The 18,039-nt window shown below is 37.4% G+C and overlaps 1 protein-coding gene across 10 annotated transcripts in view; it reads left to right on the plus strand.

The window, feature by feature from the left end:
• Positions 1-17,723, plus strand: part of LOC105481513 (BTB domain containing 3) — a 35,674-nt gene extending 17,951 nt beyond the window's left edge. For 4 of the 10 annotated variants that reach the window (XM_011741139.2, XM_071079671.1, XM_071079670.1 and 1 more), the window contains exons 2-5: positions 9,447-9,714; positions 10,203-10,293; positions 10,833-10,951; positions 13,753-17,723. In XM_011741139.2, coding sequence (XP_011739441.2) covers positions 9,572-9,714; positions 10,203-10,293; positions 10,833-10,951; positions 13,753-14,785 — 1,386 coding nt within the window. In that variant the 5' untranslated portion in view covers positions 9,447-9,571 and the 3' untranslated portion in view covers positions 14,786-17,723. Of the gene's footprint in view, positions 1-619; positions 9,715-10,202; positions 10,294-10,832; positions 10,952-13,752 lie in introns of those variants that run through there. The other 6 variants (XM_011741143.2, XM_011741140.2, XM_071079667.1 and 3 more) reach the window with 6 other exon arrangements.
• The last annotated feature ends 316 nt before the right edge of the window (positions 17,724-18,039 follow it).

Here is an 18,039-nt window from a genome sequence, read left to right on the forward strand (position 1 = left end):
AGAATATTATTAGAGAATTGAATTATTTTGACATACTCTATTTTCTTAGTTCTAATACATGTGATCAAGCTAGGTATAGAACTGCAATTTTTATTCTGATTATAATAGCATGAGAGGTTGAAGCAACAAAGAAATACTTTATCAGTGTCAGATTATTATTTCCTGCAGCAAATGGTGGTAGTCTGTGAATGTTACTTGGTGGTGTTATATTTAAAATTATACTAACATTTAAAGTACACTGTGCCTTTCTATTGTGTGCTTCACAACAGTTGATGGGGATTGTATACTTTTAAGCTAATTAAAAGCATAAAACGGCCAGGCGTGGTGGCTCACACCTGTAATTCCAGCACTTTGGGAGGCCTAGGCAGGTAGATCACACGAGGTCAGGAGTTTCGAAACCAGCCTGACCAACATGGTGAAACCCCATCTCTACTAAAAATAGAAACTTAGCCAGGCATGGTGGCACATGCCTGTAATCTCAGCTATTTGGGAAGTTGAGGCAGGAGAATTGCTTGAACCCGGGAGGCGGAGGTTCCAGTGAGCCGAGATTGTGCCATTGTACTCCAGCCTGGGCAACAAGAGTGAAACCCCCCTCAAAAAAAAAAAAAAAAAAAGTAGCATAAAACATATCTTTTAATTTGGTTCTAGAAGAGCTTTTACTTTGAGTTTTTGCCAGAAACTGGTTTCTATAATAACGCTGTGTAATGGCCTTCTAATTCTACTTGAATTTTTTGTTAGGGAATATTATTGTTACTTATTTTAGAAATGTATGTGCCTTTTTTTCATTTTTATTTGGTGATAGCTACTCGAGAGAAGGTATGTTAGAAATTGAGTGTGAAGCTGCGTTGTAACTTCATGGATGTTTATGTTTTCCCACAGCAAGATTTCTCAGATTTCACTCAGCATAGCAGACCTCTTAGTGTTAGATCTTGTATTGTTTGCCCAAAATAACTAGATTTCATTCTGATCATATATATTGTAAAACAAAGGAAGGCATTTCATTAAATAGAATTAATTGAGACCTTGTGGATATGTGTATAGTGATTGTCAAAATGTGAAATTGTAACTGGTCTTTTCTATGTGGTTTTGCCAAAAAAAAAAAAAGTTTTTTCTGGCCTTGCCTTTCCCAACCTGTCCTGTTCATTTTACAGTGAGCACAATTTAAAATCTAAGATAATTGATATCATTCAGGTGTTTTGGTGTTGATGGTTAGGAGGCAGTAAATTGTAAGGACAGGAGACTTCATAAGTACTGAGTGACTAAAGGTATAGAACTTACACTTAGAACCGCACTAATAATCAGGACTGACGTAGAGTATCTGGTTGTCTGGATTCTTTCTTCCCATGCCATGTGTTCCTTGGAAAAGGTGTTTTTCCCAAATAGAACAAGATACTCCGGTAACCAAATGAGAGAAGCTTTGGACTTTGATGATCTGATTGAGGAGATGTTCTTGGTGACTATCTTTCGAATATCAGAGAAAAAAAAAGCTATTACTAGCCAAAGTATAACATATCTTTGGAAACACTTTTCTTTTTCTTTGACCAAAACATATTATTTTCTTCTTCTGTTTTTTAAAGCCAACAAATGACCTGGAGAAAGCCACAGCAATGGTTGGGTGAGGTTGTTCCATTCCAGCATTCCCAGTAGGATTGAAGTCTTCTATTGGAACAGCCCCATTCAAGCCTTTTTGAAAGGAACCTGCTGAGCCTTGATTTTACTTTTCTTTGGATAGACTATTTTCAAGTACCTAGTAGAGAGTCATATATATATAGGGATCATTTTATTACGATAATGTTTCTCTGTCTTAAGCTAACATGTTAATATGGATTCTATTTGTTTGAAAGTAAGCAATGTCTTCTAAGGAGTCATTTAGCTCTAGATTTAACCTATGTATAAAGTAGTTTTAAGTTAATAAATTTTGAATTGATTGATAAAATATCTTTAGCAAGTATTACCCAGAGAGTTACAGGCTTATACTGATCAGTTTTATGTACATTTTATGTACAGTTTTATGTACAATTGTGTGGCATGAGAAAATATTAGAAATGCATTATATTAATGCTGGAACTCTTACCCGTCCTGGCAATGCAAATTCTCATTTTGAGATTTCCATCTAGATATTCTACCATATCAATGGTTGTCATAGTAGCAGTCTCAATTGAGAATTGTGATTATATACTTTATCAAATAACTACTTGATGAAAGCTCAATTATTCTAATGTAGTTCAGCCAGAATTCTGAGCCATCATCTTGCCTGGTTAAGGAAATAATTAAGCAATCTAAAAAAAAGATTTCTTTCTTTCTGTTGAATTGTACAGATTTTACCGTATTTCACTGACTGGAGGGTGCCATCAGGTGTAAGACATGCCATTACTTTATGTACCACTAAGAAAGGAAAAAAAAAGCCTAATAGTTATACTCATGAGATGACATCAATTAAAAAACACAAGCCAGTTTTAGAGATGTTAAAGTGGCAAGGGTAGGAGAGGCACAAGGAATGTACAATCCATAAAATACGGCACATATATACATATAGAGTTTTAGTTGGCTATTGGTCATAATCATATTAAAATGTAAAGAAAATTAAGCAAATCGCTATTTCTGCCAAATATTGTACAGATTTTTTAAATCCTAGAAACCTATAATTGGAAAAGATAGGCGATCGTGTAGTCAATACTTACACCTGAGGAAAGGCACCATGAGATCATCTAGAGCAGAGCTGTCTAATCTTTTGGCTTCCCTGGGCCACGCTGCAAGAATTGTCTTGAGCCACACATAAAATATGGTAACACTGATGATAGCCCATGAACTAAAAAAATTGCAGAAAAAAAAATTCTCATAATGTTTTAAGAAAGGTTACGAATTTGTTTGGGGCGCATTCAAAGCCATTCTAGGCCTCTTGCGGGGCTGTGGGTTGGACAAGCTTGATGCAGAGTATGTAAAATGTAGCAATTGATTGCCTTTTTATTGAAGTACCTTCAACTTTACAAAAGAAAGTATAATATTCCTTTAAATAGCCATCTTCAGAGTATCTCCTGGTAAACTTTATATACCCCTTTTCAAGATCACTAAATGTATGGAAGAGAATAATTTGGGATTTAGATGAGTTGTTTAGTATTCCAAACGAGGTGCACACTGAGACACAGTGTGTATGTAAGAGCTAGAATCGTCAAATGTCACGGTAAGTGCCATATGGAATTTTAAAAAGAATCATCGTTCCCTGCCTTCTAAGAATTACCACATTCTACCTTTCGGCATTCCCCCCCGCCCCCTGCCCACCCCAAATCTAAAGTACAATTCAAGGTTAACTGGAGCTCTATGTGGTGAAAAGGTGACTTAATGAAACTGACCATGAACCTTATCCTTGTGGACAGCACTGAAGTATGCCTTGACCAAATACTTGGCCTTAGTTATCACCCTTAGTGCTGGAATTCAAACTGGGTCATTGTCGAGAGAGGCCAAATTGAATTGCTAGTGAGATATGGCTGGGTGGCTAGATGGACTACTTGCAGGAGGCTGTCTCAGGAGGTGGGTACAGCAGTGCATCAGCCAACAGGTGGCCTCATGGAGGTTTGAAGTCCACAGTGGGCACCCAGCCTGAAGTGTGAGTTCAAGTGCAGGTTTGGAAATAATACTGTGGGATTTGGACATTGGGTGTGGACCCGATCACAGTGCACAGCACAGATCTTGATTATTATTGAACCTTCTCTGCAAAATCAGATTCACAGCAAAATGGGACCTGCTTGGCCCACAGGTGGGGCTAGAGGAAGCCTGCAGATAGGATGAAATGTCAGTAGCTGTAGTGTCTGAATGAGTATAAGGATGAGGAGCTAGATTAATCTTTGAGTTTTTGTGTTTTAGATGATTGCATCACAAATGTTTCCTCCTTTGGGTACAATTGCTGCTAATGGTGAGAGCTTACCTTTGTAAAGTGTTTTTGACTAAAGTGCTTTCACAAAACATATAATCTTGCCTTCACAATAAACCTGAGGGAGAAGCTGGGTCTAATTACCCCATTTGGCAGATGAGGAAAATGAGGCTCACAGATACTAACCTTAAGGTCACTTGTTATTGGCTCTTGCTTTTTTCACTATGCTATGCTGCCAGCACTTGACTCCATATTTGTTTCCAAATTTAGAAAGCATATATAGTCTGTTTTCCAGCAGCTGCTACTGACTTTGGGGACTGCCAACATTTTGTTGCTTATCTTTTTACCTCCCAAATCAAAAGCATAATTTTTGCTCAGTATTGAAGGGACAAACAAGCAAAAAACAAAACACTATTCCCTCATAACTTACCAGGTTAAACTACTCTCTTCTGTGAGGTTATGTTACTCACTTTTGGAAGTGGTAGGTATTTCTTCAGTCTACCTTACCTTGTTTAAACCTCTGTTAACCTCACTGCTATTACTTTTTAGGTGCCTTGTAGTAAACCATGTACAAGTCCAGACAAGGAGTCCAGAGTTAGAGCAAGTTAAACAAGAGTTGCCAGCATTATTAGTTGTTGACATAGAAGTTGGTGTTAACCGTGAATAGCTGGTTTCTAACTTTATTTTACCTGGAGAGCCTCTTCTGTTTTCGAGCAGCGTCCTCACTGCGGTTCCTTCCTTCCATCTCATTCCACAAGTATCCTTTCCGCATCGTTACCTGTAGTGTGCCCCTACAGGGGTGCAGACTACATATGTTCATGGTGTTCATCTTTGTAAACTTTAAAAGAAAGCTTTTTATTTTAAAGTAGTTTTGAAATATAACAATCATATGTGAGGTAATTACTATGGGTGAATATTAGAGTGAATGAAGCAAACAACATGACAAGCCATGAGATCCGCCTTGTAATCCAGGTGTTGCCCCACTTCTTTACTATGGAATTTTCACAAACCCCTTAAACTTCTGACACCCAGTTGCCATACCCGTGAGAAAAGAGTTGCATTAAATGATTTCTGGAATCCCTTTCAGTTTCAAACCTCATTCAAGTCTGCAAACTGAATATGTAAGATTGTATTAAATAAAGGTAGGATTGCTGACAAACCTTCCAGTGGTGAAAAGGATGATCTAAGTGAGCTTAAATTCTGTTGATAATTTTGTTGTGATTGAGAATTGAATGGAAATAAGTTAATAGTGATTCAGCTTTCTGGCAATTATAAAATCAACTGAAACCCACTATTATTAGCTAACCTTTTAAGTTTGGTTTCTAATCTTGCTCACCACTGTATGCCCAACACCTAATACATGGCTTGGTCAGTATGTTTTATTTTGGGAATACTTTCATACAAATTTGATGGGCTTCTTGGCCTATATTTACCTCATTAGGGCAGACAGCTCTAAAATTCAGGAGGTCTAGAAACAGGTGATAAAATGCCAACTGGAAAGAAATTTTAGGAGTAAAATGTGGCAGTAGGCATCAGGCTGCTATCCTTTTTTACCCGTCAACACAGTGGGTGATGTTTCTGGGTTACAGACTCAACCGATGGAGTTTTAACTATTTATATTTAATCAAGGAGGAAAAGAAGCCATAATTTGTATTTAATGTAGTAGACAATAGAAATGAAAGAATAAAGTGATACCAAAATTTTGTATATTCAAATAAGTCTTAAAGTTTTATAACATTTTAACCCTAACATTTTATTGTATTCTGGGTTGCAATTACTCAGGGCTGATGAAAGCCGTCACTTCTCTTTCTAGAAAAATAAATGCACACATACTGCCAATTTCACATGAAGTTTGAAGAGTTTCATGAACTTGTCGTCATCTGGTGGTCCCTAGTCCAAATTCTTGATAGAAAAGAACCTAGTGTGTTAAACCTTAAATGCCCTTACAAGTAACCTAGACCAGCGTTTATTAAACTGTGGTCATGAGATCAGTTGAATGGATTATGACCAACATTAAAAAGAAAAGAAGAAAGAAGAAAATATGAAATATCAGATTGTATATCATAACACGCTAAGAGTAGGTTTTGTTTTTTGAACCACCTCTTTCCATTTGTGTGCCTGTATGTGTGTTTATGTTTAGTACTAAGTCAGAATATAAAATGCCTTTCTGACTGTGGATTGAGTGTAAAGTTCGAAAAACATTCATTCTGGGTGAATCTCTTCCATCTTATAGCTGAGGAAAACTGAGGTCCTTAAAGGCTAAATGATTTGTTCACATACTCCCCTTTCTGTATTTTAAGTGGCCCAGCCAGGACTGAACTAGATTGATTGCTGATTTTACCATGCTACATTGCTAATTTGTTGAAATAGAATAGTCAAGTAGACCATTTTAAAATACTAAGTGATTTGTCTGCTTCATAGTTGACATTTTTTAATTCCTTATTTTTCCGCCTGAAATCATCACTGTCATTATCTTTTAAAATAATTGGGGCCTGTGCTTCCTTTCCAGAAAATATCTTGGTCCCTCTCAGTTGGCTGTCTGCACACCTCAATCCTGGAATTTGACATTTGGGGCCTAATCAGAAGAATTTTAGAACAAGATGTGAGGGGTTGTTAAGTTTTTAATGTCCAAACCAAATTAAATTATTTTGAATTATTTTCAATTCACTTAATAGTTGAATGCAACATATGGCACCAGATGTTGGTACTGGATCATTGGGAAGACATCTAGTAGTCGGCAGTTATCTATGTGAGGTTTTTTTCAACCTTGAATACCATATGAAATGCAGATTCTGATCCAGAGTCTGGCTGAGATTGTGGGTTACTAACAGGCTCCCTGTAGATGCTGCTGCTGATCCTTCAACTGCATTTTCAGTAGCAAGAACCTGTATTACCTGCCTTATTACCGTGGTAAGAAAAAGTAGCTGTCAGACAATTTTTTTCTCTTGATTTTAAACAGCCATGCTCATCAGTCCTTACATACATTGGAGTAATAATGCCCCTCTTTGTAGCACTGTTGTAGATGATTCACATTTAGCACTACTTCATTTAACTAGTATTGTCAGAATTTTCTACAAAACTTACTTTTCTAAATAACTGAAATCTTTAATTTTAGAAAACTTGTTCTATAATATTGCATAATTCTCTTTCTCATAAAGTTACGTGCACTTTATTTTTTTTTCTTTAACTTAGTGGTGTAAGAGCCATGTTTTTTGGAGACTTCTTGGTGATGGATATTGAGCTATATGCAAAATGAGTAAAGATCACAAACCCTTCTAAGTTCTTGTATCTGTGTTTTGTGTTTTTTCTCTTTTGTCTGCATCCAGCTACCAATTAATAGTATGTCTGCCTCAAAGCAGCTGGTTTCCCTTTCCATTCTAATTGATTACTTCTGACCTGAAAAGCCAGATACTAGATTTGTTAGAAATATTTATGAGATTAATCCCAGTCAGAAAGGCCTACCTGGCATGGGGGCTTTCCTGTGAGGAAGCGGTCAGGAAGTTCAGTAGCACTTGAGCAGGAGAGAAATCCTTTAGTATTAACCCTATTCTGAATAATTAGGTCAATAGGAGCTTACTTGTTCTTGACTTTCTCTATGTGCTTTTTAAGCTGGTTTCTAGATCCCTCTCTAACATTGTGTGTTAAAAGTGCGTGTGAAGATGATTTGGAGGTGTCTGTATGTATGTGTGTGTTCTGGTATTGAGAATATGATAAACATAATAAGCAGTGCTTCAGGATCCATCTAAAATGGAGACAGGTACCTGCTAAAGGCCGTGGTTCTCTTACAGAGGCTTTGCAAATGGTGTTAAGAATAATAACAACAATAAAGAGGATATTTCTTGGTTCAATTTAGTGTTCTAGGGATTTAAAGACTGATTTCTGGTGACTGACTTTAACAGATTATTAATTATAACAATAACAATCATAACTCTTGTTTGCTGAGCCCTCACTGTGTCAGGCAGCCATTCAGACAAATGTTACAACAAGGAGGGCTGTGGTCATGAAGGGTGCATTTGCCTGGGGGGTAGCAAATGGCTGCTTTGAACAAATGAGAGTGATCCAAATAGATAGGGGTGAGATTAAATATTTCCATTAGTCCCTCTTTACAGTAAATAAGCATATGTAGAACCTATAGCAGGTGTTTTTTTGTTTTTTTACTCACCAATGGTAGAAATTGTTGGAGGGTTCACACCCATAAAAATCAAATAGTAGCTTATATTCTTCTAATTCAAAGCAGAGAGAACCTGTTTGCATTTTAATTAGGTGGAATCCGAACATTTATCATTTTGAATAGCCTTGTTATTGGTTCTGTGTTAGAAGTTGTGGATTATATTCTTTAAAATTAAGACAAGACTAAATGTAGCCTTAACAGTTAAGTTGAATTTTGAGATCCTGAACAGGGCCCCATCTGAAATATTTTTAGTGAATTACAGACTTTAAACATTGATCAACAGATTTGTTTTTATTTTTGCTTCTAGAATTTATCTTATGCTTCAGTGTGCTTAGGTGTACTGGTATAATCTTAATCTAATTAACAGTATTTTGTGACCTGAGACTACTGTCAAAGTCCGTTATAGAAGCTAGAAAACATTGGGAGGTAAACTGAACACATGGCCTCAGTTCTCTTATTTAGCACTAGACTATGACTTACACTCAAAAGAGGCTAAGAAAAAGAAGAATAACATCCTTAGCCTTTAAAGTGTAATAAATGTGTTTTGCTATTAATAACGCTTTTCACTTTATAGACTGGAGGATTTTGTTTTAAGTATTTGAAACTAAATGCTGCCGGGAAAAAGATTTTAGTAGAAATATAGAGTAGATATCTGTCCCTACCCTTTGTTAATTGATCCTGCTTAACTGGGAACATAATGTATGTCTACTGAAGAGAAATCTGTGGGCATAAACTCCTCCCTTCCTGTTGTCAAATATATTTCATATGTTATTTATCTTATTTAAAAATACAGTAGAGGAGAAAATGCAACTGCTGTTCCTTTAATATCAGAACTATGCATGTTACAATAGGTGTCACTGTTTTGCTTGGTCCAATCATGATTGGTGACTTCAGCTATTGGCTCGGAGCACTGGCTGTCTGACTCCATCTGCAGGGCTGTAATACCTACTCTCCTCCGATCCATTCACCACACAACTTCAGCCGGCTGAACAGACTCACGCAGCTCCAGCCCATCTTGCTAACCTAATTCAGAAAACAAGTGCTACAGCTCTGTGCCTGTCATCTTTGCAGTGTAGCATTTTCAGGTGATCTGGGAAACAGTTATTTTTATGAGCAAATAAGAGAAACAGGAATCATGATGGGGATATATTTAACAGACCCAGTACTGGATAAAACTTAAAGCCAGTTTCTATTCAACATAGTGAAAAGGTCACCTTGCCTGGCTGAGAAAAGCAGCAAAATATCAGCTTTGTTGGTTTCAGTTAACCTCTTAGCTCGGGCTAATCTCTTTTCCTTGATGCTCAAACCAATTTGGGATATCTAACTCTAAAGAGAGACACACTGTACTCATGGTAGATGACAAGGAAAAGAACATGAAATGTCTCACCTTCTTCTTGATGCTTCCAGAGACGGTAAAGAACAGGTCCAAGAAAAGCTCGAAGAAAGCAAATACCAGCAGCAGCAGTAGCAACAGCAGCAAGTTGCCACCAGTTTGTTATGAAATAATTACCTTGAAGACTAAAAAGAAGAAGATGGCTGCTGATATATTCCCCCGTAAAAAGCCAGCCAACTCCAGCAGCACCAGCGTCCAGCAGTACCACCAGCAGAATCTCAGTAACAACAACCTTATCCCGGCCCCAAACTGGCAGGGTCTTTATCCCACCATTAGAGAGAGGTAAGTGTCGGGCTAGTCTATTTACTTTAAAAGTTTTCCTGTGTTGAAGTTTCTGCTTTTGCAAAACCTATAATGTATTTTAACACAAATCTGTGTTTCCTCTTTTCCCAGAAGCTTTTTATTGGTAATGGAAAATTGCCTTGTATCTTTTCCAAAACAGTACAGCTGTTTTCCTCTTAGATAAAAATGTTTTTGCAAGCTGCAACATTTAAGTGACAGAGTTGTCTGTGGGCCATAGAAAATAAGAACCTTTTATTTGTCCTTAGCTTTATTAAAAGTTTGTATAACTTTTATTTTAAACTTTAGTTACTTCCTGTGTGTTTGCAATGATTATGAACAGTTGTTTAGTTAGAACCTTTATTTGTTGTTTTGCCTTGAAGTTACTGAACTGTTGCTTAGCTTGCAAGTCTTTTGTGGGTTTTGTATATTGGGGAAGGGGTATTAAAAATGCAGGCTGCTGTGAATTAATGAGTTGCCTCTGTTTATAGAAATGCGGTGATGTTCAATAATGATTTGATGGCAGATGTACATTTTGTGGTTGGGCCACCAGGTGGGACTCAACGGTTGCCAGGACACAAAGTAAGCAACAGCTGCATGACCGGTTTAGTCCTGACGTTTACAAAGAGGGACCCTCTCCATAAGCCTGTAACTTGGTGTGGGCAGCTTGCCGATGTCAGGCAGTGCATGTTTTACTCGATTAGGGAGAGAGCGCACCCTCTCCAGAGGGCTTTGCCACGCTTAATTTTTTCTTTGTTTCCTTCTATACTGCTTTATATCTCACACATCCCCTCTTAACCCTCCAGTCATGGGAAGTTGTTGTGACAAGTCAGGAAAGTCGTATATTTACCCTTCTCCTAGAAATCAGTTATGTAAGCTTTTATTGTATGTATTTAGTAATGAGGGGACGTGTGCATTAATCTCTTAAAGCTTTGAAATAATTAGCAGCATGGTCTTATGCTTCCATGGCAAGCTACCCTGTGTACCTTGGCTTTTTCAAAGCAGTGGGTTTAGGTACGCTATGTTTACTAAACCTGATTGCCTAGGGTTGTTTTTCTGCATTGATTTGCTGGAAATGCCTTCAATTTAGTGTATGAAATAAGATTTCCCTTTCTACACAGTATGTTTTAGCTGTTGGGAGCTCTGTGTTCCATGCGATGTTTTACGGAGAACTTGCAGAGGACAAAGATGAAATCCGTATACCAGATGTCGAACCTGCTGCTTTTCTTGCTATGCTGAAGTAAGCATCATTCGTGTTTTTGGAAAGAGTTTGTTTATGCTGTATTTGTACCCTGCTGGTTTCACAGAATTTAAGTTCTGCATAACAGAAAAGAAGACTGATGAAGAAAGAGGGTGCTGCTTACCTTATAAATGTTTTTGGAAAAAAACACTTTATCTTTCCGTGGAAAGCATATGGAATTATGCAGCATTTATAATCACACCTTGACATAGAATTTGGGAGCAAGTGGCATGTGTAGTGTTGATTTTTAACAACTTAGAATTAAAGACAAATAACTTTCTGGTATTAGCATTATCTAATAGAAGATGTTCTCTCTGAAAGCATTGTGTGTGAAAAAGTCTTTGAAGAAGTAAATGTTCTTGCTTCACAATTTCAGAAATTAAGTACCTTATTTAAGTACCACCAGTTGGGAGATTTCTGAGTATTCTAAGAGTTATTGTCTCCTAAGAGCAAATGAAAAACTTACTATCTGTTGAAATAATCTGATCTTTGTGTATACATACGTATACATACTCATATAAAATCAGACACTCTCAAGGTTAAAAAGTATTTGCATTTGATATTAGAGGGGAAACCTTAGAAAGATATGAAGATATGGATAGTCTCGTACAGTTTCATGTGGATTTATACAGAAAAACTTTCATTTGTAATATAGAAATATGAAACTAAGATACGTTATGTATTTATAAAAAAGATAGTTTTCTGTCTGGTGGATCTTCTGCAGGCTCCAGTTTATGTTAACCACGTTATAGAATCAGCTTCTTTATCATATACGGTACTAGACAATGTGGTAGTCCACCAAGTGATCAAAATCTAATTATTATTCTAAATAGTATTTATATGATTTTTCCTAATCTTTATTCTAGCACAGCAAAGTATATCACTTTAAGGTTATCGTTATCTGTTGCTCTAGGGATTTCAGTTCATTGGAATAAGTAAAATATTTGTTGAGAAAAGTATTCAGTGGGTCAACAAGTTGAACAATACTCCTACATATAGTTAAAATGTTGCCGTACATTACTGTCTCCTGAAAAATAAGTACTATGGTTAGTTCTAGAACCTAAAAGTATTTAATTCCTTATTCATTTTACAGTATTGAAATCTAATTGTCACTGACAAGAACTTTCACAGTGGGAGATAGGGAAATTAAAGGCAAGTGAGCATGTGAAGTACCAAAATGTAAACTAATCTGCTACTTTTAACCTTTATAATCTTTTGGAGATGTATGTACAGAAACCACTTTTACCTGCGAGGATCCCCACTGTGTGAAGTCAGCTTTATATTTTTTACAGCGTTTTCTGTTGCTGAGGAGATTGCTAGCACTAGTTCAGCATTTTGTCTTCTCTGCAGTCAAGTAGGATGTTGTATCATTCCTGATGTATACATAATTAGGAAACATGAACAAGAATGGCAGAGAATTACATCTCACCTAAGTCATTTGATTAATCATTTGACAAGTATCTTTTCCCACAGATGCATTGCCTACAGTATATGTTGATACAGCTTTATAAAATTATACATGCAGTCCACAAAATGTAAGATCAGAAATGAGTCAGGTGCCATTTGCTCTAATGCTGTAGTTGTGAAAGTGGTGGCCTGCTTCATCGAGTATGAGTAGCCAGTATTCCTGGGGTTGTCAGAAAAAGAGAACAGCTGCTCCCCCTTGACAGTTCCAGGGTAAGAGCTCGAAAGTGCTGACCGTGCTCTAGGATCCTCCCCAGGGTCCTGGCTCGCGGTCAGAGCATCACTGAGTCGCAGGTGTCTTATCAAGTGGCCTTGCCATCAGTGGGTGACTTAGCCTATCATAGAAGAGAAAGGTTCCTGTGAGCAAAAAGGCAGGTTTCATTTGTGATCGTGGACATTTTTCTCATTGCCATCCTTGTGTTTTTTTACTTCCTTATAGAAGCTATTGCTAATTTCTTAAGTTATACGTGGTTCGCTAAGGTGAAATACAATAACTAAAGGAAAACTCAAGATAAAGTAGCTGTAGACCTCAGTTAGAAGAGAAGCAGATGATGACTACCTTTACATGCCTCTTTGGGAGACTGCTACTGTCTCCCAAAAAGTATATCCCATGAAGTGTTTTATCTCCTGAAATAAGGACAGAAGCACAGAATTAATACATATTTAAGCTTTCCTACTTTGTCTTTAAATATATCTGGAAATAATGTAATCTTTAATTCTGAAGGTAGAAGGAATATGTGGAGAAGGAAGAGTTTTGAGTTTAAAAAACAAAAACAAATAAAAAGTCTATTGCTTTCTATGTAAAGTTAACTGGAAGACAATATTGCAGTCCATACTTGATAATCCTTTGAACTTGGAACTATTTGGAAAATATTTAATCTCAGGTTTTATTTTGTGTTTAGGAAAACTCCAAAAGCATGAAGATGCAATAATTTCTCTTAAAATATAATGAGACTATTCTTGATTAAATATAATATAGTATATATAGTAGAATTTTGCTTTTTTTTGTAATGTTGACTATTCAATATGCAGTTCTTTTTCAGTTTCAATAGCTTCTGTTTTGTTGAGATGACACTGAGTGCAGCTTAGAAAATAGAGGCTAGAATGGTAGCACAAAGTTAATATCTTTAATTACTTTACAAACTTTACTACTGGGTTGAAATATTAATGATGTATTAGTATGTTTCAGATGTTCCTTTACTCTCCAAATATATTTGTAATAACTGTCACATAAGATGATGTTCTCAGAACAAACTTGAAAGTGGTTGTATCTTTTCAAATGAGTGGTTGTACTCATTTTGTGAAAATTCCACTTACATGTTATGTGCTTTTTACAGATATATCTATTGTGATGAAATTGACTTGGCTGCCGACACAGTGCTGGCCACACTTTATGCTGCCAAAAAGTACATTGTCCCTCACCTTGCCAGAGCCTGTGTTAATTTCCTGGAGACCAGCCTGAGTGCCAAGAATGCCTGTGTGCTCCTTTCTCAGAGCTGCCTGTTCGAGGAGCCAGACCTGACCCAGCGTTGCTGGGAGGTGATTGATGCCCAGGCTGAGTTAGCTCTCAAGTCTGAGGGATTCTGCGATATCGACTTCCAGACACTAGAAAGTATTCTCCGTAGGGAAACTCTGAATGCCAAAGAAATTGTGGTTTTTGAGGCAGCTCTCAACTGGGCTGAAGTAGAATGCCAACGACAAGATCTAGCGTTGAGCATTGAAAATAAACGCAAGGTCCTAGGAAAGGCACTTTACTTGATCCGCATACCCACAATGGCCCTCGATGATTTTGCAAATGGTGCTGCACAGTCCGGAGTATTAACTCTCAATGAGACCAACGACATCTTCCTCTGGTATACTGCAGCCAAAAAGCCTGAGCTGCAGTTTGTGAGTAAAGCCCGCAAGGGCCTTGTCCCCCAGCGCTGTCACCGATTCCAGTCATGTGCCTATCGAAGCAACCAATGGCGCTATCGGGGTCGCTGTGACAGCATCCAGTTTGCAGTTGATAAAAGAGTGTTCATTGCTGGCTTTGGGCTGTATGGCTCCAGCTGTGGTTCTGCAGAATACAGTGCCAAGATTGAACTTAAGCGGCAGGGCGTTGTCCTGGGGCAGAACTTGAGCAAGTACTTCTCAGATGGGTCCAGCAATACCTTTCCGGTGTGGTTTGAATACCCAGTGCAGATTGAGCCAGACACCTTCTACACAGCCAGTGTGATACTGGATGGCAATGAACTCAGCTACTTTGGACAAGAAGGCATGACAGAAGTTCAGTGTGGCAAAGTGACTGTCCAGTTTCAGTGCTCCTCAGATAGCACCAATGGCACTGGGGTACAGGGAGGGCAGATCCCCGAACTTATATTCTATGCTTGAAAACTCACTTCCTGAAGCAGCGTGAGCTCCAAAGTGCACATCTGGTTCCAACTTGCTTGATGCTTAGCTCATCTGCAAATATGTGATCAGTGCCGGTAATTTGTAATGAATGAAGCAGTAGGCAGATTCTAATTTCTTTTAACCTTTTAATTATGTACAGGCAAAAATGCAGCATTCCGCTTTTAACTATATGCTTAAAAGAGCTAACGTTCTTATTAAGGCTTTGTGGTTTTTAGAGTTGCGTCTATGAACCTGGGGAGATTATGTGCTTTCCCAAGCGTTCCACCATCCTCTCAGTTTTGTCCCTCTGAAGATAATTTTAGATCACCTTGAATTTCCTTTTGGATGCTATTTGATGAACAGAAATAAAGTGATAACAAGAGTTATTTTTAAAAAGAACTCCTCTTACCCCCCAAAACAGATAAACCTCAGTGTACAATTTTGAAAGAAGTTTTGCCTTGTAATGAGTAATAATTTAGAAAGTAGACAGTGGTCATGTTTGGCTCTTGTTTTATTCCTTTTACATTTGTTGCTTCTGGGATTTAAAACAATTCTAAATTCATAAGATTGTTGGGTATTAAACACTTCAGAGTATCAATGTAAAATTGGAAAATAAGGAATTGGGGGCATTTGTTTAGGCCATGACTTCTACAAGCAGATTTATTTTCTTTTAGTTTAGAAGACAAAAAATTTCAATACGGATACTTCTTTTAGAAGTAAATTTTTAAATTTTATTGTCAGTAGAAAAAAGTTAAAGTCCTACTTATTTAAACTAAGACAGTTTAAAAAGGAAGCCTAAAAAAGACTCAGACTACAAATAATTGATGGCACATAAGAATATGCAGTTTGAAAAAGCCAAACTCTTCTCTCTACTTAGCTTTTGATCCCCACTGTTTGCTTATTTGTATAAGTCATACTGTGTAGAATTTCTATTTTCTTTCTCCCCATTAAAAGAGGACCAAACAATTCTTTATACAAATGGAGTAGCAACTAGTTTTGTAGCACTACATTTAATGTAATGAGATACCTTTGTTCATTTTTTAAAATTTGAAATATTACTTTGCCTGATCCACTTTGATTATATACTATATTATTTGTTAATTTTAATTTTGTCCTGTTCCTAGACTGCTAGAATCTGGCCCCTGGCCATCTTAAAGTGCCAACATATGCCTGCAGGGTTTGTAAAAAATGGTCTGGAGTGACACATTTGATTATACCTAATATTCACTGCATCAGCATCCACATCTAGCTCTCTTACTTGTCCACAGATAATGTAAACAAAGCAGGGAAAAGCTTATTAAAAAATTCTCCTTCGCTGCTGGCTTGTGCTGGTTTAGTGCCTGTGTCCCTGGCAGTGTCCAGTGTGTTCGCTTCCAGTTGAAGTATCCATGTGTTTCTGGGCAGCTTTCCTGCTCAGTGTGATCCTGAGATGGCTTCCCCCCCGCCACCCAGAGTGTGGTCCTTGGCCGCCTCCTGCTCCTGCTCTGCAAGCCTGAAACTGGCTTGTCTGGAGCCAGGAGTTAGTCCTGGGGTGTGTGTGTGCCTGCGCACCCATGCGCATGCAAGTGTGTTTGCCAGCTCAGGAACTGTCTCCTCTCTACCTGGCTAGTAAGAGGTAAGACAGTAATGGTCCTCCTGCTGGCCCCAGCAAGGCCCATAAGTGACTGCCCTTACTTACTCACTGTGCCTCTGGGCCACTTCTTCCCCTGTAGATGTGGGCTTGTTGCCTTCAGCTGACTTCCCTGAGGGAGGAGAACACTGGATTATTGGAAATGTTTTAATCACTCTTGCCATTACCTACATCTATTAGCATTGATGATGAAAAGCTGTTACTGATGATTATAGATTAGTATTTCCAGGACAACTTTCTAAAATTATAATTATTTCTTATTAGGGAGCTGACAGGTAGTTTGGCAAAGCATTGATGTACAAAGGTACATTTTCAATTAAAAAGCATACTTCTACAAAAGATTTGGTTTTTAAATTATGGTTAAACATTTCAGTAACTCATAGCTACCATGCAAGTTGGTAGACCTTATAAGAAGGCACTTGTTTTTAAGCCAGAGGAGAAGAAACTTTAATTGCATCCTATCAGATTGTTGAGGTGGGTGTGATAGTCTTCGAGTGCAGAGCGTTCATTCACTAACACTCACTGTCAGTGCCCATGTTAGCTCGCTGCCTCCATGTGACTAGCGAGCTGCTGGTGAAAGTCGTGTGAAGTCCTGTACACTGTGTATAATGTAATTTTATGTTAATTGTTAATTACTTTAAAAAAAAATCTACCATCTGATTGGCTGGAACCGAGAGCTGTGGGTAAAATTTGAAAATTGTATTTAGAGTAAGAAGTTTTACATTTTAAACCCTATTCTCCTTTATGCATTTTCAATGAAATGGAATGAAGGCTAATGTGCTTGCTTTATTTTCTTTTGTAATCTTGGATTTTGTAGCTTTTAAAACTAGAAACCATTGTTCTAACAAAGCAGGCAACTCTACTCTATAAACACAACTTTATTAAGCAGAATACACTGTAGATGCTTTTCCCCAATGTATCTGGCTGACAGTCTTTGTCGTTGTTCATCCTGGGGATAAAGGGGAACTAGGCTAGCAGTTCTAATGTGACATTCTTTAAGCATATCTTAAAATAGTATTTAAGTAAATGGTCTAATTTCTACATAATTATTGCACTGAACTGTCTTTTTTGTTTATTAAGGTGTTTAAATAAGCTCAGCTAATTCAAGACACTGTAGCCACTTGTGCATCAGCGTGCTTGAATTTAGTAGCTTACAGCATTATTTATGAAGGAAAAAATACATAAATATGAAGTACCTCATGTTGAATGTTATTGTACTGTATTTTTAATGTAACAGTGCAGATCTTGTTAGACACATGAATGTGTATAATCATGTTAAATGCAAATAAAATAAAACTAGTTCATAGATTTGTTTTCCTTAGTGTTTTTGTCACACCCTTGAAATAGTCAAAAATTCATTCTGGCACTTTTGATGCCACTACATTTTGCAGAGATGGTTTCGCAGAGGCATTTGTTAGCTAAGTGTTCAGATATCTTTGATCCCTAAAGAAGTAAAAATTTGAGGCAAAAGGATAGCAGAACAATGAATATGTTAATGACTTGCATTGTTCAAAGCCTGACTGTTAATGAGGAGTGAATGGATGCATTTATATTTCTGTTATGGAATTCCTGGTTGGCCGGTATTCTGAAGCTATAGTTGCTTAAGTGTCTGGATCTTCCTGTA

Source organism: Macaca nemestrina, chromosome 15 (genome assembly GCF_043159975.1).
Source record: "Macaca nemestrina isolate mMacNem1 chromosome 15, mMacNem.hap1, whole genome shotgun sequence".
Lineage (NCBI taxonomy): Eukaryota > Metazoa > Chordata > Mammalia > Primates > Cercopithecidae > Macaca > Macaca nemestrina.